Genomic DNA, 23434 nt, shown 5'->3' on the forward strand with positions numbered 1-23434 from the left:
ATGATACCATATTGGCCCGAATATAAGTCACACTTTTTCTCCCCAAATTCCAAACATGAAAAGTTAAAGGTAAAGGTAAAGGGACCCCTGACCGTTAAGTCCAGTCGTGAATGACTCTGGGGTTGCAGCGCTCATCTCGCTTTACTGGCCGAGGGAGCCAGAGTACAGCTTTCGGGTCATGTGGCCAGCATGACTAAGCTGCTTCTGGCAAAACCAGAGCAGTGCACAGAAACACCGTTTACCTTCCTGCCAGAGGGATACCTATTTATCTACTTGCACTTGACGTGCTTTCAAACTGCTAGGTTAGCAGGAGGAGGGACCAAGCAACGGTAGCTCACCCTGTTGTGGGGATTTGAACCACTAACCTTCCGATCGGCAAGCCCAAGAGGCTCAGTGGTTTAGACGACAGCGCCACCCGCATTGGCTTATATTCTGGACCTTACACCGTCGGCAAAGTTGTGTGCCTCCCACCCCCCCAGGAAGCAGCCCAGGAGCGCGGCTACCCGCCGCTCCAAAGCCTCCCCAAAGCCCTCAAAATGAAGGGGGGAGTCAAGTTGCTTTGCTGGCAGCTTCCCCCTTATATCCAGTGGCAGGCTGCACACCTTTGCCCTGCGCTCCCAGGCTACTCGGGGGGGGGGGTTGCACTGCTCCCAGGAAGCAGCCTGGGAGCCAGGGCCGGCGCGTCCATTAAGGCGAACTAGGCAGTTGCCTAGGGCGCCAAAATGGAGGGGGCGCTGGCCAGCCTACCACCTGCCCCCCCGGTGCCGCTCGTTGCGCCAGGGTGCCCAGCCTCTGGGGGGCGCCCCATCGAGTCCCGCCAGCTCCCTTCAAAGCGGCTCCCCTGCCGCCTCCCTCCCTGGCTGACTCTCCTGCAAGGCAGCGGCTTGAGTTGCGAGCAGCAGCCTTGCAGCACTACATGGAGTGCCGCTTCCACGACACAGCCTCCTCCTCTCCCTCCTCTCCGAGCTCAGCTGTGGTGGCGGTGGCAGTGCTGTGAGGGGGCGAAGCGGCGGCGGCCAGAGGCTCAGCACACCTCCCCGGGCAAAGAGACCTGCCACCATGGACGCGGCGCCCTCCTCCTCGTCCTCTTCCCACACACGGAAGGGGCGTTGCGGCTGAGGAAATTTGTGCCCAGGTGCTCGCTCGGTGGTGGCTCCTCCTGCTTCCTGGGATGGAGGAGGGGGGCGCCTTGCCTCGCCTCATGCCTGCAGGGACTAGCCAGGGGCGCTCGCCATGGCAGAGGCGGCCGCTGAGGAGACTGGCGGCGGCCGCAGCCAAGGACTGAGAGCAGCAGCGGCGGCCGGCGCAGGTGAGATGAAGGGCAGCGGCGAGTGGGGAAGCGGTACATTTTTAATCTGTACGGCTGGTGTTCGTCGCACAGAGAACAAAGTTGCTGCCATTATATTTCCTATTCTGTTATCACATCTCATTTGCTCATTGACTTAGTTACTGCTGTTTTGCTCCTCCTGGTCCATGGAACTTAGAGGAACAAAGGTGATAAGTGAATAAATAGTTACTTTTCTGAAAACTTAAATATAGTGAAATGTCTCTTATGAGTACTTTATAAAATTCCATTATTGCCCTTTCACAATCTCTACCTCTCCCCCCTGCACTCCTGCCATAATAAATGCCAAATAGCAGTGCCCTTGTATATGAATGTATTTATACAAATAGGTAAATGTTCTTCTGAATTTTAATTTAGGTGAAATACTATATAATGGTTTCTAGGTGGAATAGATTTGAACAATAAAGAGCTATTTTTTTACAACTCATCACTAAAACCTTATGCACATAATCATTAGTAATGTATTTCAGGTGGAGTTTTACAGCAGATCTGTTCAGATGCTGATGCTTGGAAAAATCCAAGTTATAAATAGTTAAAAAGCAAGCAGTGTATTCAACTGAGATGGTTATTTATTAAAACCACATAATAATCACAGGATTTTTTTCTTTTTCTCTTTTTTTTCTTTGAGAAAAAAGGATTTGAAACCCCCACTCAGCCATGAAGCTCGCTTTGTGCCATTGAAACAGTCACTTATCTTAACCAACCTCACAGAGTTGTTGTGAGGATAAAAAGGGAATGAGAACCATAAAAAGCGCCTTGATATTTTTCAACAGCAATCCATTTAAGCATTTAATACCAGCAGCACCAACCTTACCCCCATATTCCTCCAACTACTTTTTTTTTCAAATAATTTTATTAGTTTTACAGGTAAACATAACAATTTAAACACAACAAAAACAGACAAAAACAAAAATGACAAGAAAAAAGAAATATTACAAAAAATACCAATAAAAACACACACACACAAAATTCAAAATACCATAATCCTTTTCCTTTAACATGGTACAAGGGGACTTCCTCGAGTTCTCCCTATCTGCGGTTCATTTCTCATTCATCTTTAGCAATTTCCAATTCATTATTTAAAACTCCTTCCTATTTCGAATCTCTCATGCATCAATTTATTTAACATACTTCTCATACCCGCAGTTTCTATGAACTTCTAAATCTAATCCTCCAACTACATTAATCACTTCTCCGTGCATATTGCTTCCACAGTGAACATAATGCTCCCCACCTCACAGTCCCACTGCGGCATTTCCCTGGTGGGGAAACATACCTCTCCACCATTCCCCTGTGACATGTTACAACAACAGCCACAAAACATTTGGGCAACTGGATATATATTAAAAATTAACACCTGTAATTGCATAATTTGTAATTGAAGCCAATTGGCCAGGAGAGATGGGTTAGCGGGTAGAAGGCAGCAAAGATAGTAGGCAAGGCTTGACTGCCATCCAATAAACAGCTTTTGGAACTGTATTTGAGAAGCTTTAAAAGATCCCCTTGTGAGACTAGATCTGCTTTTTGAAGCTGCTTCTTAGAAAGCAAACAAAATTTGCAGGTAGGTGTGCTGCTCTGTTAGGAAAACACTAGGAACTAGTAGCAGCAGCAGCAGCAGCATCTCACCTCTTTGAGGTCTCTCCCATAAAAGAACTTCTGAAAGCAATGTTTGATACGAAGGTGTGCAGCAAAATGCTGGTCTCCTAAGTACAGTACTTTCCACTTATGCCACATAGACCCTCTGGGGATGAAAGTCAAATGCTAACAGAGGCATTTGATCTTGTTGCATGATAAAATTCTATACAGTGAGTAAGCGACATAGGAGTTAACATTGCTACAAATCTCTGCAGCTTGCTTAAAGCACATTGAATTTTAAAGACAAAACAGCCTGACTAGGACTGCAGCCTTTGATTTCCCCCCTCATACTGAAGATGTACGAAAGGCCTGCAAGACTTTGGAGCAGTCATTGACACACAATGAGAACAAAGGTATTGATGCTGAAGATCTGTGCTGTAAACTTCAAGCAGTTGCTCGAAGGCTTCCAGAGTCTATGCCACCACAAATAGTACTTCTCTCCATACTACAACACAAAATCCAAAAGTGTGCCTAATGTTTTTGTTTCTCTTAGGATCCTTCTCACACTTCCAGTGTCAGTGGCAAGTGGGGAATGCAGTTTTTCAAAACTCAAACTTATAAAAACACACATACGCTCAACTATGCTCCAAAAGAGACTAGTTGGTTTGGCAACTATTTCAATCGAACATGCTGAAGCATCAGCACTTGACCTGAAGGAACTGTTAACAAAATTTGCAAAGGAAAAGGCACATAAAATAAGATTTTGATTTGCTTGAAATTGAAACATTAAAGAGACTTCAATTTCAGCATCACATTTAACATTTTTCAAAGTGATTTCTGTGCTAAAACTGTGTTCTGTTTGAGAAAATAAATCAGAAATTGTTTTATGACTTGTTTTCACAATTTTTTAAAAATAAATTAACTATTTCAAATTCTGTGTTTTTAATTCTTCCTATAATACATCTGTGTTTAAAATATGATTGGTCGGGGGGGGGGGCAGAAGGTGATCTCGCCCAGGGCACAAAAAACCCTAGCACCGGCCCTGCCGGGAGTGCGACCACCCGCCACTCCCAAGCCTCCCCTGAGCTGCCTAAGGAAGAGGGAAGGCCACCAGCAAAGTGGCACAGTCCCCCCCCCCCAAGAGCAGCCGGGAGTGCAGGGCAAGGGTGCACTGTCTGCCCGCAGCTCCCCTGAGCTGCCGGAAAGAAGGGGGGAGGTTGCCGGCAGAAGCAGCCCTGGTATTGTGGGTTCTCCCCCCCCTTCAATTTTTAAGGTGCGGCTTATTTGCATACTACTGAGAGATTAATAGGCAACACAACTCTCCTATTTCTCCAGGCTTTCCCAGAAGGATGAGTTGACTCAAGGCAGCACCAGATGTCTTTTGGAAAACTGTTTTTACCTGTCTTCTTTTTTGCAATTTTATTGCTTACACCGCTACACTACTTGCTAATGCTCAGTGGTCTATATGGATCAGGCCAGTGGTCCAAGTAGTCCAGCATTCTGTGTGCAGTGACCAACCACATGCTGATGGAAGCCTACAAGCAGAACCTGGTCTATGGAGGTCACACTGCCTCCAAAAGTGGAGGCGGAACAGAGCAGTAACTTACAGCCTTATCGTCCATGGATTTGTCTCATCTTTTAAGGCCAATCAAGCTGGTGGCCATCACCACCTCTTGTGGGAGTGAACTCTATAGTTCAGCTATATGCTAAACACTTTCTTTGTCTGTCCTGATACTTCCAACATTCAACCTTCTTGGTGTCCCCAAGTTCCAGTATTATGAGAGAGAGAGAGAGAGAGAGAGAGAGAGAGAGAGAGAGAGAGAGAGAGAGAGAGAGAGAGAGAGAGAGAGCACTTTCATCTTACCATGCACTTCATTCACCTCTATCATGTCTTCTCTTACTCATTTTTCTCTAAACTGAAGTATTCCGTATGTTGCTGCCTTTCCTCACCGGGGAGCTGCTTTTTGAGGCAAGGCGACCAGAACTCAATTTCCTTTTCTGAGGTGAAGCATTCCAACTGCAGTAGCACCTTAGATTCTTTCAATGGGCTGTTTTGATATTGGCTGATTTACTTTCAACTCCTTTCTTAAATAACTCAGAAATTCACCTTTGTCCAGCTGCCATACACTGGGTTGAGAGAGGAATTAAGGCTAAGGAGCCCTCTCTTCTTTTTCACCTGGTCATGATGGCTCCCACTGCATATTTGACAGTTGTCTCCTCTATTGTCTTTTCAAGGCCTCCTAAAGATGGTTACCTGCCTTGGATTTGAATGGATGTTAATATATGTGCTGTTGTTGTTTTAAACTTTCTGTATTTACATTTTAAAATTGTTCTTATATATTGAATTGTTTAACTGTTTTCTTTATGTAACTATTTTATATAGGTTAGTCTATTGAAAATTGCTTTGGGAATTCTCATGGGAAGAGATTCAGAAAAATAAATAAATAAATGACTTGCAGCAGGTTTTTAAAATAAAAAATACATTAATTCATGAGGGATCTACTTGAACTGTCCTTAAAATAAAATAAATACCTAAAACAGTACAACCCAAAGTGCATCTATTCAGAGCAATCTCATGCAAGTCTCTAGAACAGAGCTGGGAAAGCCCAGGCCTAGGGGCAAAATCCAGACCTCCAGACCTCCCGACCTGGTCTCTGGGACCAGCAGTGTTGTGTTGTTCGCTGGCGCCTGAGGCATGCGTATACACACACACACACACACACACACACACACACCGGGCAGGGGCGGGACATGGAGGGTAAACAGAACCCACCATGCCAGCCCAGCCCTCACTGCCACCACCACCAGATGGGTGAACACAGGGTGCAGAGGGTTCAAGCAGTCCACGTGCCAGCCCCCCCCCCCTGCCACTGGAGCCTAGAGGGGCTGTGGTGCACTGCCAGCCTGTCCGCACAGGGAGGAGCCCGGCTGGCAGACACGGCCCTTGGTAGGCAACTCCCCCCCAACACTGGCCAGGCAGCCATTCAGTGAGGGGACTGGGGACACAGAGGTGAGGCCCAAAAGCAAAAACACTCATTCCACCTAGCTTTTGGGTATTCAGTACATTCTTTTCTGGAGAGTTTTTTTTCCTGCTGCTTTTATTTTTCTCTGTTTGGATTTTAGGATGTTTCATTGGTTTCACTTTGTGTGTATGTATGTCATAAATCATCTTTTATTCTGCAAAGCATTTTCACCCTTTTCAAACATTTGAAAGGGACTTCTAAAAAGCATTAACTAGATGCCAATGTAGTTGACACAGGATCCTTCAGGTGGGCACTCGGTGCGTGTACAGATGTATGACCATTGAGCTCTCTATGGGGATGAGGACCCTAGTCACTAAGGCTTCCCATCCCTGTGAAGGAAACCCTAGGTAAAGGTAAAGGTACCCCTGACCATTAGGTCCAGTCACGGACGACTCTAGGGTTGCGTGTTCATCTCGCTCTATAGGCCGAGGGAGCCAGCATTTGTCCACCGACAGCTTCTGGGTCATGTGGCAAACCAAAGCAGCGCACAGAAACGTCGTTTACCTTCCCGCCGGAGTGGTACCTATTTATCTACTTGTACTTTGACGTGCTTTCAAACTGCTAGGTTGGCAGGAACTGGGACCGAGCAATGGGAGCTCACCCCATCACGGGGATTCGAACTACCAACCTTCTGATCAGCAAGCCCTAGGCTCTGTGGTTTACACCACAGTGCCACCCGCGCAAAGGAGGGCAAAGCAACCTTGGAGAGAGTCACTGAGAATAATCCAAAGAAACTATTAAAAACAGTTCACTCATCAAGGCCTGGGGATTCGAACTGCTGACCTTCTGATTCTGATCAGCAAGCCCAGGAGGCTCAGTGGTTTAGACCACAGTGCCACCCGCGTCCCAAGGCAAAACCCTACTTATGTGCATCTGCATCTGCACCTGCACTAGTCTCCCTTTCCAACTGATGCAAATTGTGTATCGACTGGAGGGGGGAGCACAGCTGACATGTATCTACACTTCCCCCCCTTTTTTTCTTTTTTCTGTATCACTTTACTTCTTTCTAATTTAAATTATTTCAGTAAAATACCCCAAAAAATGTATGTCAGTGTCTGGAGGCAGAGCCATCTGGGGCATCCTTGGATGCTCCTTCATGTGTTTTGTACTGAACAACTAAAGAGGGCTTTCAAAAACTTTATTTAGAATTTTTAAACAAGCAGCTGCCTTACAGCAAACTAGTGCTCTTAGTTCCCAAAGCATTTTCATTGGCCACTGGGAATTGGGCTGATAGGTAAGATAGGCCTTTGATGGGATCCAATCTGGGCTCTTAATGTATGGCTTAGCCAGAGCTGGGGGGGGAGTAGCTGGGGGTTTTGCCCCGTGAAGCTTCCAGAGGGGCAGGGCAGTCTTAAGTATATTTGGCGCCCTGGTGCGATGGATCCCTCTGCGCCCCCGCCCTGCCCCCTTTCCCAGCGCGGTGGGCGAGCGGAGCTGTGCGGGTGGGCACAGCTCCGCGGCGGGCAGGCAGGCGCCCTGGCGCCCTGCAGCACCCAGCCTGGCCGTAGGGCCAGCCCTGCAGAGGGGCGTCACTGAGGCTCCCAGTCTGTGTGTGTGGATGCAAATGCGCCTAGAGAGGGTGCCAAGCCATGCCTTTGACCGGGGGGGGGGAATAAAGCCTGGCTTCTCCCCTGGCTTAGATGAGACCGTCTATTCTCAGAGGCTTTGCAACGGGGTAGCGAGAGGTAGGTCCCTTCCTCTGCCATCTTTGAGCTGGAGATGCAGAGACCCGGGTCCTTTCGACACGGCAGCCCTAGGACTCCATGGCGCACTTTATGAACTTGGGAACAGATGCGGCCCGAGTCCGAGTGGAACTGAATTCCAGGGGAATCTTCTTCTCCCGGCAAAACATGCATTAGCCGGATCTGACCCGCCCGTGCCCCTCTCGCTCGCTGCTCGCTCGCTCCTTGTTGTTGGCCTGGCCCGGGATGGAGCCCAGCTCGCGTCGCCCTTCCTTACCTTCCTCGCTCAGGGTCCACGGCAGGGACGCCGGATCTGACCCGTAGCCACAGGCGCTGCCGTCGAAGGCGCACGAGCCGGCGGGGGGGACGCGCAGGGCTCCGGAGAAGCGCAAGGCTGCAGGGGACAAAGCGAACGCGCTCAGTCCGACGGCAGCGGGAAGGAGAGGAAAGGAGACCCGGAGAGACGGCGGGGCCGGGCCGGGCCGGGGGGGGGAGCGGCCCTCCGAAGGGAACCTCCGTCCTCGGGCAGGAAGGGAAGGGAGGGAGCGGGAGCGCGCGGGGAGAAGCCCGGCGGCAGCAGCCTCGCCTCGCCTCCCTCTCTCGCACCTGCTTACCTTGCACCGCGAGGAGACCCAGGAGGATCATCGTGTCCCTCGGAGGAAGGAGGGCAAGGCGGCGGCAGGAGAGGAGGGAAGAGCCGCCTGGGGAAGCCGCTCGGGCGACGGGCGAGCAAAGGCTGGCTGGGCAGCCCCGAGGCGCCGAAGGGGAAGCGGCCGTTAAAAAGGCCGGCGGGCTCGAGGGGGCGGAGAAGAAGGGAAAAGGGCTGAGCTTGGCGCGGCGGCGGCGGCGGCGGGAGGAAGACGGCCCGCCAGACCACCAGCTGCTGCTGCTGCCGCCACGGCTGCCCGGCTCGCGCGAGGGGAGGAGGAGGCGGCTGCGGCCGCCGAGGGAGGGAAGCGCCTTGCTCCGAGGGGAGCGAGGGACAGAGGCCTCGCTCTCCCTCAGGCGCGGCCCGCGGCGGCGGCGGCAGCAGCAGCAGGAGGGCCGAGGGCGGGACGGAGCGCTCCCCGGGCCGCGCGGTCCAAAGTCTCCCTCCGGGCTGCCGCCCAGAGTTGGGTCCGCGCAGCGCCAGCCGCGAGGGGAAGGGCGAGCCTCGGGGCCCGGGGGACTGTCCGGCTGCCTTTCCAGCAATGCCCCAGAACTGTAGGGTCGACGGGCGGCTGGGAATGATAGCTCTTCCCGGAGCAAACTACAGTTCCCGGGGGGCGGACTGGCGTGTGCTCTGAGGACCTGCAGCCAGGCCACTTCAATGTAGCCGCTTGTTTGAGAGCATCAACTTGGTTTCGTGCCATTCTCTTCAACCTTTGCAGAGTCCATCTCACACTTTCTTTCCTTTGCATACCATAGGCTTCTTTGCAGCATCCATCCCTTCTTGGGTCTTTTAAGATAGACATCCATTACAGTATATGGGAATACTACGGATACTGCATTAGCTGCACCCTATGCCTTGGGTGATAAACTCACACACATTTTAAGTTATCTCAAAAGGCTTTTAAGATTAACGAGTGAATGTTTAGCAGAAAATCGAAACTGGTTTGCCATATGCTGTATCTCCCAGTCTCCACTGATAAGAACCTGAAATATAAAGCAGGTGTAAATATTTCACATCTCTGGCAGCAATCTAGTTCTCAGTTGTGCATATGTAAACACAGTCCCGCTTTTGCAGCCTAATCTCTTTTCCTCATGATAGCCCTTTGAGGTTCTGTAATGAAACATAGAAATCGGATGGAGGTTGCTAGGTTGCTTCTAGTTATAGGTAGGTAGCCGTGTTGGTCTGACGTGGTCAAAACAAAATTTAAAAAAGCATGTAGATATGTTTGTCGGTCAGTTGGTTTTTGGTATAGGGTGGTGCCTATACGACCATCCTGTATTTTTATAGTAGTGTCCAAAAAGTGTATTTCTTGCATAGATTGGTTCATTGTTAGGTTGATGGTGGAGTGAAATTCATTGAATGTCTGTTAACAACTGTAATTGGTCTTGCAGGAAAAAGCAATGGGTGAGGTGCTAAAGAAAGCTTTATCATGTATAATGAGATAAGAATCCAGTGTCCTTATTCAGACCAGGTCTCTCCATGGTTTTAATCTTGGTAATGAGTTACAATTCAGCAACTTCTCTTTCTAGTCTGTTTCTGAAAATTTTCTGTAATAAAACAGCTACTTTGAGATCTTGTATAGAATGTCCTGGGAGATTGAAGTGTTCTCCTACTGGTTTCTCTGTCTTGTGATTCCTGATGTCAGATTTATGTCCATTTATCCTTTGGCGTAGGGTTTGGCCTGTTATAGAGAAACCTCAAACCTCTCTTGTACCTGCGATACATTGACGATATTTTTATTATCTGGACACATGGTCAACAGACCCTGGACACCTTCCACCAGTCATCAACAGGTTTACCACTCCAATCAGCCAATCACCCATCCCCACCACCCTTCTGAGTAATACCCCTCCCCACCCTTCTGACTATACATAAGGGTCTGGTGACTTCTGTTTCAGTGTATCTGAAGAAGTGTGCATGCACACGAAAGCTCATACCTATGACAAACTTAGTTGGTCTCTAAGGTGCTACTGGAAGGATTTTTTAAATTTTGTTTTGGTTGCTTCTAGTTCTACAAGAGCCATTTCTTCTCAAATTGCCATCCTTTATTCACTCACATTTTACAGAGTATCCCAAAAAAGCATTTATAAGTCCATGGCAATCTAGTGTTTCTCTGCTGTCTTCCTATGTCCCCCCGCCCTGAGCTGATTTGTAGGTGTTTTTTTCCCTTAAATTATATCATAGTAAAAGATAATTGCTATTTAGATTTTCCCTGTGCCTTTAAATTAAGACTCATCTCATGTCATTGCTAGAAGAATATTCACAAACTGATTCTGATTGTTATTTGCCACTGAATAGCCTCTCTGAAATGCCCCAGTGTTGTTTCTGTAGGGGTGGTGGAAGACTTTAATAACTGGGTTTCCTCTGATTATTTTTTCTTTGCTTTTTAAAAATAGTTAAAAGGTACTACAGTATTTCACTATTATAAATAAATACAATAATCCAAAATTTCCCTTCCTGGTGGGAACTGAAACTGATACTGGGGGGTTTCAGTAATGCTATTCAAGGGCAACTAACAATCTGTTGATCATTAATCCCATAGCTCACATTGACAGGAAGCAATAAAATGGGATAAACCTGTACAAAATACATCAGAGGCATCAGAGCAAGTGTTACCTCACACTTCCCAGTGCATCTTCCTTCACTTTCCTTAGCACAAAAAAATCAGGGTTGGCACCTGAAGTGGACCTCAAAATGGCGCCAGGGAAGAACGAGTAAAAGAAAACCTACATAATGAGTTAGATATCAGGATCTGCTGCCCTGGTGGATCCTGCCAGCTGAGATGGCCACCTTACCTGACCTCATGAGTGGGCCAGCCTTGCAAAAAGTCCAATATTTTAGGGGTGCAGCTTTGTTGTGCAAGACCTCCCCAATCAACTATAATTGTGTGACATGAATTTGCTGATATGTGATTAAATCCTGTCTGGCAGCGCCCTATATGGACTTATGGGGAAACAGCACAAACTGAACCATCCTATTTACAGGTAGGTAGCCGTGTTGTGAGGATCAGAAGCACTTGCTCCCCTAACAATCAGCAACCTAAAGGCTAATTGAATAAGGGACACTTTTTCCCATGTACAAGATTTCACTGAATAACCTGCTGCTTAAACAGAGATTTCTACATTCATATTCATAAGGGCAGCAGACTTTAAAGAGCTTATAATCAAGGAAGGATTTCTACTGGGTTCAGTTTTCAGCAGGGGTAGGGAATTGCTTTTGCCCTCCAGCTGTTGCTGAACTGCAACTCCCATCAGCCCTAGTAAGCATGGCCAGTGACCAGGGATAATGGGAGTTGTAGTTTAGTGACGTTTGGAGGGCCCAATGTTCCTCATCCCTGGTTTACAGCATCTACATTGCCTTACAATACAGACTGCTCAGACAACACTATTCCATCTGCCTTAAGGGAATTCGTTCATTTTTTCCCTTTGTCACTTTGATAATGTGTTTCCCCCAAACCTGGTTAAAGAAATGTAATCATTAAACACCTGCACACTCCACATACTCTCTGTGGTACTGAAGAAGCATACATTTGATGGTAAACTATCTCTTGCAGTTTTCATCCTGAATTAACAATGTCCACAAATTCTATATTCCATACCAAATTATGTTATATATTTACGTTTAAAATGTGGTATCCGTATTATTTGTAAAAATGTACTATCCGCATTTGCATTTTTTAAACCAAGTTGCCTGTTCTCCAAAAGGATATGTCATTAGACATTTTTGTATTCTAAATATATTTTAAATTTCTCATTGCCTAGTACCAGTGAGAAGCAAAAAATAAATAAATCTAGTTTTGAAGTGTTTTGGTTTTTTTAAAAAACACCCAGTTGGGCTAGTTCAGACTTGCCATTTGGCTAATTTTAAACCCAGACTCTTCTACAACCCACAAAACAAATGCATATGCAGTGCTCTACAACAATGCCCTTTTATTCACGTGTACTGTTTATATTCAAACCTGGTTTCCGAAGCTCAGCCCACTGTATTCATATATTTACTGGATATTCCCCATAGCCCATTTTTTTGTGGATGATACATAGTGTTGCCATTTGTCTTAGATCTCTCACTTAGCCAGCTTTTGCTCAGGGCAAAACAAAACAGACATCTGCTTAAAATGTATATACAATATAGTGAGTATTTTAATGAACTGGGCTGCAGTTCTGCCAAATGCATGCTGGAAACTGGATACAAAGCTGTACTGTGAACTTGCTTGACAAATGTGCTCAAATTGCTCTCCTGCCAGTGTATATTCTTGCCACATGCAACTGAACGCTGAGTGAAAACTAAAAATGTCAGTAGATGCATTTCTCCCTGCTCAGGGCGGGGGGGATAATACCGTATGAGTTAGAAAAAGAAATATTCCTGTGCAGCAAAGTTTCCTCCAAAAGTTGAAACAGGACAACAGTGCCAGTAGCGGAACTGTTGGATCAAGTTGATTCAAGGAATAACATTCTCAGTGAATCTATATTGGTAATTTAGGGATATGTTAAGTGTAGCAGCATGTTCCATATTTTTTGCAAGGAATGCCAGATGGCCTGCAAGACAGATTTTTGAACATGTACGTATGTTATTCTCTAGAGCAGGGATGCGGAACCTATGGGTCTCCAGATGTTGTTGAGCTCCAACTCCCATCAGCTCCAACCAGCATGGATGGTAGTCAGGAACAATGGCAACTGCAGCCCAATATCTGGAGGGTCGCAGGGTCCCCATCACTTCTTTAGAGGCTCTTAGAGCTAAAGTCCCATTGCACAAAGTCCAGAATAGCAAGAGAAAATAAAAATCCAGAGAGATTGTGGAGAATACTTATGGAAAAAGTAGTGACTCTGCCTGTATTTGTGGACAACAATGAGTAGCACTAGGGATTCCCACTCGCAAAGGTGCACATATTGAAATGCCATCACAATACAATGAAAAGGGTACATGCATGCTGCAAGGGCCAGTAAGTTTAGTGTTCAGGTGTGACAGGTGTTTAACAAAAGTTAATATCCTTAAGTAGTATTACAAATTAACACCCTGAAGTAGAGCCTTTAGCCTACTAAAGTGTGACCTTGCTTTCTGCACTACCAGAGCATGCAGTGTTTTTTTTAAAAAATTTTTATTTATGGTGCTCACAAATTTAGTTACAAACATTTTAACCGATATACAAAATACATAGACTCAGTCCACAATTTCTCCAAAACATTGCTGTTACCTCAATTTGCACATTCATACATAAATTGTTCCCCTCACCCCTTCCTTTCAAACCCTCCTCCCCCTCCCCCCTTCCACACTCCCCTCCCACTCCCCATTAACCCATTTTCCTTTTTTCACTGATTACAGGTGACTCTTAGAGTTTACATGTCTACCTTGTTAATAAAGTCTTTGTTTCTCCAAATCAGGTTATTGTTGTTGTTATTTACCCATTCATCTGAGTACAGGGGGGTGATGAGGGGAGGGTGGACCTACATAGTCTTCTCTATTTCAACTTATTTTATTTCTCGAACTCCCAATCATTCCCGAGCGTATTATACTACACATTCTAACATTGAACGTACGTAACATAATGCCTTTCTCTATATAAAATGCCAAATGCGTTCTTAAACCATAATGCATCAATAGTTTGCTGTCAACCATCTACTTCTTCTCGCTCTTCTTCAGATTCCATCCATTACAAGCATAGGCAGTGTACCTTTACTATATTTTTGTACATATATCTTATACTTTTCCCACTTTGTGGCAAAATTTTGACTTGATTTGCCCCTTAAGTTGTTAGTTAGACAGGCCATTTCAACAAATTCTTGTAGTTTAATTTGCCATTCCAGAATTGTAGGGACCTCAGTCTCCTTCCATCCTTTGGCGACCAGAATCCTGGCCTCCGCAGTCGCATAAAGGAATATTTCCTTCATTGGTTTTGGAATTTCTTTCCCTATTATACTTAATAATAGCGCCTCGGGTTTTTTTGGAAATGTTATTCCTAAGATCTTCTTAATTTCTTCATAGATTTGTCCCCAGAATTTTTTAATTTTCTCGCAAGTCCACCACATGTGGTATAGATCCCCCTTACTCCCTCCACACCTCCAACACAAGTTGGACAAGTTCTTATAAATCTTAGAGAGTCTGGAGGGAGTAAGGTACCATCGGTGTTGGACTTTTAATATGTTCTCTTTAATGTTAACACTCGCCGTAAAATTCATTTCACATTTCCAAAGATGCTCCCACTCTTCTATCATTATGAGCCGTCCAATGTCCTGTGCCCATCTAATCATATTGTCTTTGGTTGCTTCATCCATTACTCCAACTTCCAACAGAAGCCTATACATTTTTGATGTTACTTTTATTTTATTATTTATCAGTTCTCTTTCCAACCTTGATGGTTCTCTCCCGAATCCTATTTCCCTGTCCTTTTTATACTGCTCATACGTTTGATGGTATTCTAGCCAGGTTGTAAAATATATTTTCACATCCTCATATTTTTGGAATGTTATTTTACCCTCTTTTTCTATCAATAGGTTGTTATATGTTGCCCATCCTTTTTTCATATTCCTTTTCTTAACCGCTAACGCTTCTGTGGGGGATGCCCATTTTGGTATTTTTGGTTCTAGGAACCTTTTGTATTTTTCCCAAACTTTGAGTAATGAATGTCTTATTATATGATTCATAAAAGCCCGATGCACCGCCTTTTTACCGTATACTAGATAGGCGTGCCACCCAAATCGGGTGTCATGCCCCTCCAGATCCAGTAAACCCGTATTATTCAGAAGGAACCATTCCTTCAACCAGGAAAGACAGACTGCTTCGTAATATGTTTTGAGATCCGGTAGGCCAAACCCACCTCTCTCTTTGATGTCGATTAAGACTTTATGTTTTGTCCTGGGTCTTTTCCCGGCCCATATAAACTTTGCGATTTCTCTTTGCCATCTATCAATACAATCAAGTTTCCTTAAGATCGGTATAGTTTGGAACAGAAATAGGAGCCTAGGTAAAATATTTAGTTTTACAGTGGAAATTCTACCTAAAAACGAAAGTTGTAGCCTATTCCACGTCTCCATATCCCTTTTGATCTCACTGCACTATTGATTTCTCTCTCAGTGCTTCCACCAAAGATTTATATTTTTCTCTCTTTTTTAAGAGCCTGGTCGGAATAATTTTGTGTATTATAATGTCGGCCCCTTGGATGTTTAATTTTTTCTTACTGCATGTTTGTAAAATTAAATCTCTAATTTCCATATTCCTAAATGTAACAAGACAGTCCCCAGGCCAATTGTTGGCTCTGGCCACACTCGATCTAATCCTAAAAGCTCTTTCAATATGTTGGGCCATTTCTTGTTGGTCTAAATTAAGCCAGTTTGCCAATTCTACAATTATTTTTTGTTGTATTTGTTCGTCTTGTTCTTCGGGAATAGATCTAAACCTTAGCTCATTCTCCCTTCTACGCATCTCGATCATTGCAATGGCATCCAAGACAGCCTCATTTGTGCCCTTCATTTCCATCATATCCTTCTTAATTTTTTCTGTTTCTCCTTTCCTTTCTCTACATTCTTTTTGTACTCTCTTAACCCCCTCCTCCAAGCTTATCGTTTTACCTTTCAGTTCTTGTACAGTTTTTGTAACTTCAGAATTTTTTGTTACCAAATCATTAAATTTAACTGTTAGATCAGTTGCAGTCCTTACATTTTCGTGCAGTGTTACTGGATATAATGTGGCACAACCTCTCGGGTTAAATTATAGCTAAAACCGACAACTATAATTCTAACATGGCTACTGTTAGGGAGCTTATAACTGTCAGTTGACGCAGCTGCAGCTGATCCGTTCATATAATTCCATAAAATATATCACGTTCCCAGCTGTTGTCTAGATGCCTTCTTAGAGAGCACCTGCCTGGTGGACTGTTGTCCCCTGAATGACATGCCAGCCTCCTGAGATTATTTGTTAGCACCCTGCTTTTCTGCTTTGCCTTTCCTCAGATTGCAAGAACAGATTCCAAAGGATTTAAGCTTGAGTTTCTGGCCATAGCAAAACAGGGACAGAAATATTATCCATGACGCCATTTCACTGTGAAGAGACTACAGCTCCACAGTTTAAAATAAATAAATCAGGATATAGATAACACTCTCTATGACTGTTATTTATTTACACAGCATTCTTCAGGATAAGAGTTTCTTCAAGAGACACCAGTGTATTTCTTCAGTATCAGATGATCATTTTTAATGTGGCTGAGGAAGGGAAACAAGATTTTGGATATATATGTGTTTTGCTTCATTGAGAGCCTGTGCCACAGCCCTATTATACAATATAGCACAGGCCTGATGAATGGTCTGTGGGTTGCTTTTCAAGTGATAAATCTAGGTGCGTCTTGAACAGTCACTTGGTGTGGAAACACCCACAAGTAATACTTTCCTCTCCATTATGTGAAAAACGTCACATGTTGATTTCTGTGCATCACAGAAGAGCAGCCCATTGCATTTTTCTGATTTTTTGGTAACACAGCGCGCTACATAATTAAGGCACTACTGTGCAGCTCTAGGCTGGCTTGCAAAACTAGGACCGCAAGAAAGCCAGCCTTAGACAAAACAGCACCTCAGCTGACAAGCACCTTCAACACACAGAGAATACTTTTTGTGATTATTAAATAAAACATGGCTGAAAAGATCATTCTAGGAGATTTGAGGGAAATGTAGTTAAAGAACGCTCCAAAAGGTTTTGCTCTCATATAATGATTAACACTCACAACTCCTGATTGAAGTGCAGTGTGTTTGAGACCAGGACATTTGCAGGGAAACAAAAATGTTTGTTTACAAAACTATTGTACTACGGTACCACCTTGCTGTATGCTTGTGATACATGGACCACTTATCAATGCCATCTCCAACTCCTCAAAATATTCCATCAACGGTGTCTCCGTAAAATTTTACACATCACTTGGGAAGACAGGCGAACTGGAAGAAGCAAGTATCACTAGTGCTGAAGCAATGATTCTTCAACACAAGGCCATCTTAAGTACATCTGGTGCCATGGTGCAAAGATCCCTCCAGTGCGCCCCCCCCCCATTTCCCAGAGTTGCCAACCTTTTTACAGCGCTGCCGGCAGCTTTGCGGGGCTGGAGGAGGTGGGCAGTGGCTGGAGGGCAGCTCCAGTGGGGAAGAGGTGGAGGCTCCAGGTGCGGTGCAGCTTCAGCAAGGTGGGCGAGGTCGGCAAGCCTCGGTCTCTTCCCTGGCGCCCGTGCTGCGGTGGCCATGGCAGGCGGAGGCTTCGGGCGCGGCGCTGCTTCAGCACAGCATGGTGGAGGTGGGTGAGGGCAGCGAGCTGATGTCGGGAGGCACCGCGTCCAGCCTCTGCATCTTCCCTGGCACACACCCCCCCCAGAACTTGGCGCCCTGGCGCCACTTGCTTCAACATCAACTTTGTTGGACTGGTCATGTTGTATGGCTGCTTGATTATTGTCTTCCAAAGCAACTACTCTATTCCGAACTTAAAAATGAAAAGCGTAATGCTGCTGGTCAACAAAAGAGGTTTAAAGACTGTCTCAAGCCAAATCTTTAAAAATGTAGTATAAACACTGACAAAATGTAGTATAAAAATGTAGTATAAAAATGACAAAATGTAGTATAAAAATGTAGTATAAAAATGTAGTATAAACACTGGCCTGCGAGCGCTCCAGTTGTAGAACAATAATAACAATATTGTAATTATTTATTATTTATACCCCGCCCATCTGGCTGGGTTTATCCAGCCACTCTGGACGGCTTCCAACCGAATATTAAAAACAGTACAGCATCAAACATTCAGTTGTCTTCTAAAAGTAAAATAGTTGCTTATTGCCTTGACATCTGCTGGGAGGGCGTTCCACAGGGCGGGTGCCACTACCAAGAAGGCCCTCTGTCTGGTTCCCTGTAACCTCACTTCTCGCAATGAGGAGGAAACAACCTTTACCAAAGGCATCTTACTCGGCTACGAGTGATCACCAAAGAAGAAGAATACAAGAATTATCCACATCATCCAAACATAAAGTTTTATACTACCACGATTCAACCTTGAGGTAGGAAGACCTCATGTTTAGCTGAGTATGACCAGATTTCAGCAAATGTGGCCTCTCCTCCCTCATGACTGGTCCAGAGGAGGGAATAGCCAAGAATGGTAGGGAGACAGAACTAAGGAGAAGCTAGAAAAGTATTTATTGACTTTTGCACAGTTTTAACTGGAAAGAGATTCCAGGAATGGCTTTATTCTAACAGCAAAGCTCTTAGTAATTGCTAACGCGACACCATTACAGCTTGACCTGTGCACATTCAAAGTATAATTGTGTTCCAGATGAACTACTCTGGTAAATGTGCTGAATGTGTGTAGTCATTCAGCCTATATGGATAAGAGTTGCTCATTGACTCAGAGCTTCCTACAGCAACTTACCATAAAATCGCTTTACTAGCTTATTCCAGTGTGCAGTAAGTCTAAATGTTTGACACCTTTATCAAAGACTAAAGTTAAGTAAGTGGGAAGCAGGATAAAAACCTCTGGAGAGTTAGAGCCCTTAACTGCATAATCAACAGCATGAAACTGATAAAGCAAACATGGCATCTAATCAATATCCTGTGATTAATGGCTCATGTGATTAATAACTCATGTCTTGGGTCAGGCTGATAATTCTGAATCAACAGTTAGGAAAAGAAGTATATATATAATCAGAAAGATTTTATATTGTGACTGAAATGACTGCCACATGAACAATAGCAGTGATATCAGCTACTTGTGTATAAGTTATGTGCAGCCTAATTCTATGCACACTTGATTGATTGGAAGAAAGTCCCACTGCACCCAACAAGGCTCACACCATTTTGTGTGTCTGTGTGTGTATGTATTGGATTACAGCCTTCTGAACTTTTTATACGCCCTTTGTATAGAAACCATTCTATTGCAATCATGCCTACAAGAATACGACTACAACAAAGGACAGGGATTTCATCAATTGTCCTTTATTTGACATATCAACATTTTCTAAAATATTCCTATCCCTTTTCCAATGTACCTATTGACCCTAGCTTCCCCTTGTTTTACCCAAATATACAATAGGCTCTTATTTAACCATGCAAATAGTGCAACCCAAAACAGAGCTACTCAGAATAAGTCCCGCTAAGTTCAATGGGGTTTACAGGGAAAGCTAAATCTGTTGCATCTCTTATCTTCTGCCAGCCACACTGGTTTAAAATGATTTCAGAGGAGCCCTGCCAGAGAACTCTGATTTGTAGTAGAAGACCTTCAAGGTGATTGCCTGATGATAGCTGTGGAATAGTCCTGTTAGGGCCAAGTTGCACATTACACTATAAAAAGGTAAAGATAAAGTTAAGTCCAGTCAAAGACGACTCTGGGGTTGTGGTGCTCATCTCGCTTTACTGGCCAAGGGAGCCGGTGTACAGCTTCCAGGTCATGTGGCCAGCATGACAAAGCTGCTTCTGGCGAACCAGCACACGGAAAGGCCGTTTACCTTCCCATCGGAGCAGTACCTATTTATCTACTTGCACTTTGACGTGCTTTCAAACTGCTAGGTTGGCAGGAGCTGGGATTCGAACCGCCGACCTACTGATCGGCAAGCTCAAGAGGCTCAGTGGTTTAGACCACAGCGCCACCTGCGTCCCTATGTGTAACAATATGACATCTTGCCACCCCCCAGGCTGTTTCTTCCTCCCATCCTCTGTGGTTCCAGACCCACATTTATATGGTATACAGAAATCCAGAATTTATATGGTATAAATTATATGTATACCATTTATATGGTATACAGAAATCCACAGAAATCCATGGGTAAAATCATATGGGGAGGGTTTTTTGGGCGGGGGGCTAAGCATAGCTTTGTCTGGTAGGAGGAGGGCTAAGCACTTAGGTTTTTTCCTGTTGCAAAGAATCACCCATGGGGCTAACAGGTAGCTGCAATATGATGTGTGACTTGACCCTTAAGAGCAGGCATTGGCAACCTCCGGAGCTCACGGAGGCCATCTATCCAGCCCACGAGCCACCCGGTCACCAAGCCGTCCACTCGGCAAGTCCCCATGCCACGCTAAACCGGCGGAATGTGGCGCAGGGACTCGCAGAGTGGTGCCAAAAATGGCATCTGCGCATGTGCAGATGCCCCAAACAGCATCTGGGCTTGCCCAGATGTCGGAAATAGCTTCTGCGCATGTCCAGGCACTGCCCATGCCCAGAAGCTGGAAATCGATTCTGCGCAAGTCCAGAGTGTGTCCGGCCCACAGACCAGCGTCAGTGGCCCATGGCCGGAAAACATTGCCAACGTCTGCTTAAGAGTTTCATGCAAATGCTCATTTTGTTCATTTTCCAATAACTCGTGCTACAGATTCCAACACATAATGTCTAGAATAACATTGAGAATTTAACTTTGTGGAGTAAGTATTTTGGGTATGGCTATTCTAACTTTTAAAATAATAATAATTAAAAAATGGCTAGCCGCTAGACCAGCCTGCTTCCTTTTATTGAGACTAAAATCAACTCTGCATTCGGACCTGTGGTTTGCAATGTCAGTTGGCTTCAACATTGCTTGAAAACTGTGGCCTGCCCGTAGGATGGGAAAACAGAAAAAATCCTCAAATCTTTAAACACTAGCCTTTGCACCCAGAATTCCTGGGTTTCTTTTGCTTGGGATGAATAGAAAACAGACCTAAGACATCAGGGAAATGACTAGTCTGTGGCTTCCTTGACTATCTTGAAATAGAAAAATACATGGCTGTCATCAACAGCCAATGATAAGGTACAGAAGAGGAAAAGATTAATTATGTCAGTTGCCAAGCAAAAAAACAGCCACATCAAAGAGTTACACCATCCTTTCAAAATACAAAGTAGACTTTTTACTGTGTGATTTATACTTGGCCTTAGTAGGCAGGAAACATGCTTCTTGATCATCAGGTTTTCCCCCTCGTTTTATGAAGTCACTTTCTATTTACCTCTTGTGAACAGTTTGTGTTTTTAAAAGAGCAATGGCTGTTGCTAAGGGGTTAGTAGAAATGGCTTTGGCTCTTGTGTTTCTGGTAACTAGCCCAAAGACATAAACACAACAGTAAATTTTCCTATTGCCTGCAAAACCTCTGTGATTCCTAAGGCTGATGCGTTTATCCTCACCCCGGTCCACTCGTGCTTTTACCCTTAAGCTACTGTTTTATTTTTCTGTTGGAAGCCGCCCAGAGTGGCTGGGGAAACCCAGCCAGATGGGCGTGGTATAAATAATAAATTATTATTATTATTACTACTACTACTACTACTACTACTACTACTACTACTTGTTGTTGTTGTTTAGTCGTGTCCAACTCTTCGTGACCCCATGGACCATAGCACGCCAGGCACTCCTGTCTTCCACTGCCTCCTGCAGTTTGGTCAAACTCATGTTGGTAGCTTCGAGTATTATTACTACTACTATCCAAATGGATAGTCATAGAATCATAGAATCATAGAGTTGGAAGAGACCACAAGGGCCATCCAGTCCAACCCCCTGCCAAGCAGGAAACACCATCAAAGCATTCTTAGTCAGGGTACGTTTGCATGAATTACAAACTTGGTTCTTCCTTAGGGGTTCCACAAACATTTTTATTGGCCTTGATGTTTGCATGTTTTCAAAATTTCAACACAAGAACAAAACTGATGCCTCAAGCTGAGTAAAAATGAAAAGTTTTTATTTCTATTCACATAGAAATTGCAAGGTCATCAGTTTTACATGAGCTGCTAAGAAAAGCAGGAAAATCAACATTGACTTTTGAACAAGCGAGGTCCACATCACTGTATTTCAATAAAGAACACTTGTTCTCATGTACCTCAGAGGGCATGATGAGATCTTTAACAGGAGTAGATCTAGACTTCCGGTTGAATCACCTTTGCAGTCAGACAGGAGTTTCTCAAGCTCCGGGAAACTCCAGGGCTTTGAAAGATAGGGGACCCGCAAATGCGCTGCGGACCCCCAGAAGAACCCCAGGTAGAGCTTCCTGAGGGCATAGTGAGCTGGCGGACATCCTTGATGTCTCCCCTGCTCCCCGGTAAGCTCTATTAAGAGCCCCGAGAGCGAGCGGGGTGGTAAGACGTGGATGCTACAGGTCTATTGTTACCTTCATCGCATGAAGCTTTTAGTTCTGGCTGACATGTCAATCCTTTATTTGTTGTAATTGTAATTATTTGTCGTTATGCGGGTCAATTATAAATGGAATGTAATTAATGAAATGTAATAGCGATGTTTATTTTTATTTATTTTTGTATTATTGTAACTATTTGTTTTATTACTGTGGAATTTCCAAAAGAAAGCATTTGTAAAAATAAAAATAAAAATTAAGTTGCATTACTAAAATAAATGCACTTTTAAATGATATTCTAATTTTCCGAGTTTCACTAACACTTGTGTGCGTGAAAGGGTTAACCTGATATCTTAGCTGAAGTGGGTGGAGTTTAACAGGCCCCCATAAGCCTTTGCTCACCCCTTTGCTCTCTCTGCTGCATCCTGGAACATACTAAAGTTGCTTCATGGTTTCCACCATGTGGAAAAACCAAGTGAATGGAAAATCTCTCTAAAATGATATTTTTACAGTCTGCATCTTTGCTAACCCAAAATTGCATGGTCCTTTTTGTATGGAAAGCAAATTATTTTGCAAAAAAAATTCTTATTTTTTTACTGCCAACAGAAGGAGATTTGTTTGCTGTAACTTCTGAAATTGTTAGTAAAATCTTAACTTATTTGCAAAGCTAAGTGTCTGTTATTTATTCTAGCCTAGGTATTTTTATGAGAAACATCTGGATGAGGGCAGGTGTGAATCTAAGCAGGTTTTAATTTGCTTGGAGCAGTTGCCCTTATGCTAACTCTGCTACTAGAGAAAAAGAATCTCTCTTCCCTCCCATATCAGTCACCTGACATCATAATTACATCAGCTCATGATGCCTTTGAAGTGAGCTTCCAAGTGGTTTCTGTTAAATCTGTCTGGAAACACACTTCAAAGTGAAGGTTGCACCTTTATCTGTCTTTCACCTGAAGTGACATAATGAAGTCAAATTTAAGACTCCCATGAGGCTTACTTAGGCTCACACACCTGAGGTTCTGCACCCCTGTCCTTTCTGACTCAAGGGCTTCAAGCAGAGACTGGACATCCATCGGTGTGTGTGTGTGTGTGTTGCTGTTATAGCTACGGATTTTCTGCATGCAGCA

The 23434-nt window shown here is 44.6% G+C and overlaps 2 protein-coding genes across 8 annotated transcripts in view; one reads left to right on the forward strand and one right to left on the reverse strand.

Moving 5' to 3' along the window:
• The window catches only part of MAMDC2 (MAM domain containing 2), an 82946-nt gene extending 74312 nt beyond the window's left edge, over positions 1-8634 (reverse strand). For all 7 annotated transcript variants that reach the window (XR_015946239.1, XR_015946240.1, XM_088653334.1 and 4 more), the window contains exons 1-2: positions 8240-8634; positions 7903-8019 (exon numbers count right to left, since the gene is read on the reverse strand). Coding sequence is in view for 5 of the 7 variants with exons in the window: in XM_088653334.1 (XP_088509460.1) it covers positions 7903-8019; positions 8240-8270 (148 nt within the window). In the remaining 2 variants the exon portion in view is untranslated. The remainder of the gene's footprint in view (positions 1-7902; positions 8020-8239) is intronic.
• Positions 1-23434, forward strand: part of KLF9 (KLF transcription factor 9) — a 619671-nt gene that overhangs the window by 180186 nt on the left and 416051 nt on the right. The window lies entirely within an intron of this gene.

The sequence above is a fragment of the Zootoca vivipara genome, chromosome 10 (genome assembly GCF_965207765.1).
Source record: "Zootoca vivipara chromosome 10, rZooViv2.hap1.1, whole genome shotgun sequence".
In the NCBI taxonomy this organism is placed as follows: Eukaryota; Metazoa; Chordata; class Lepidosauria; order Squamata; family Lacertidae; genus Zootoca; species Zootoca vivipara.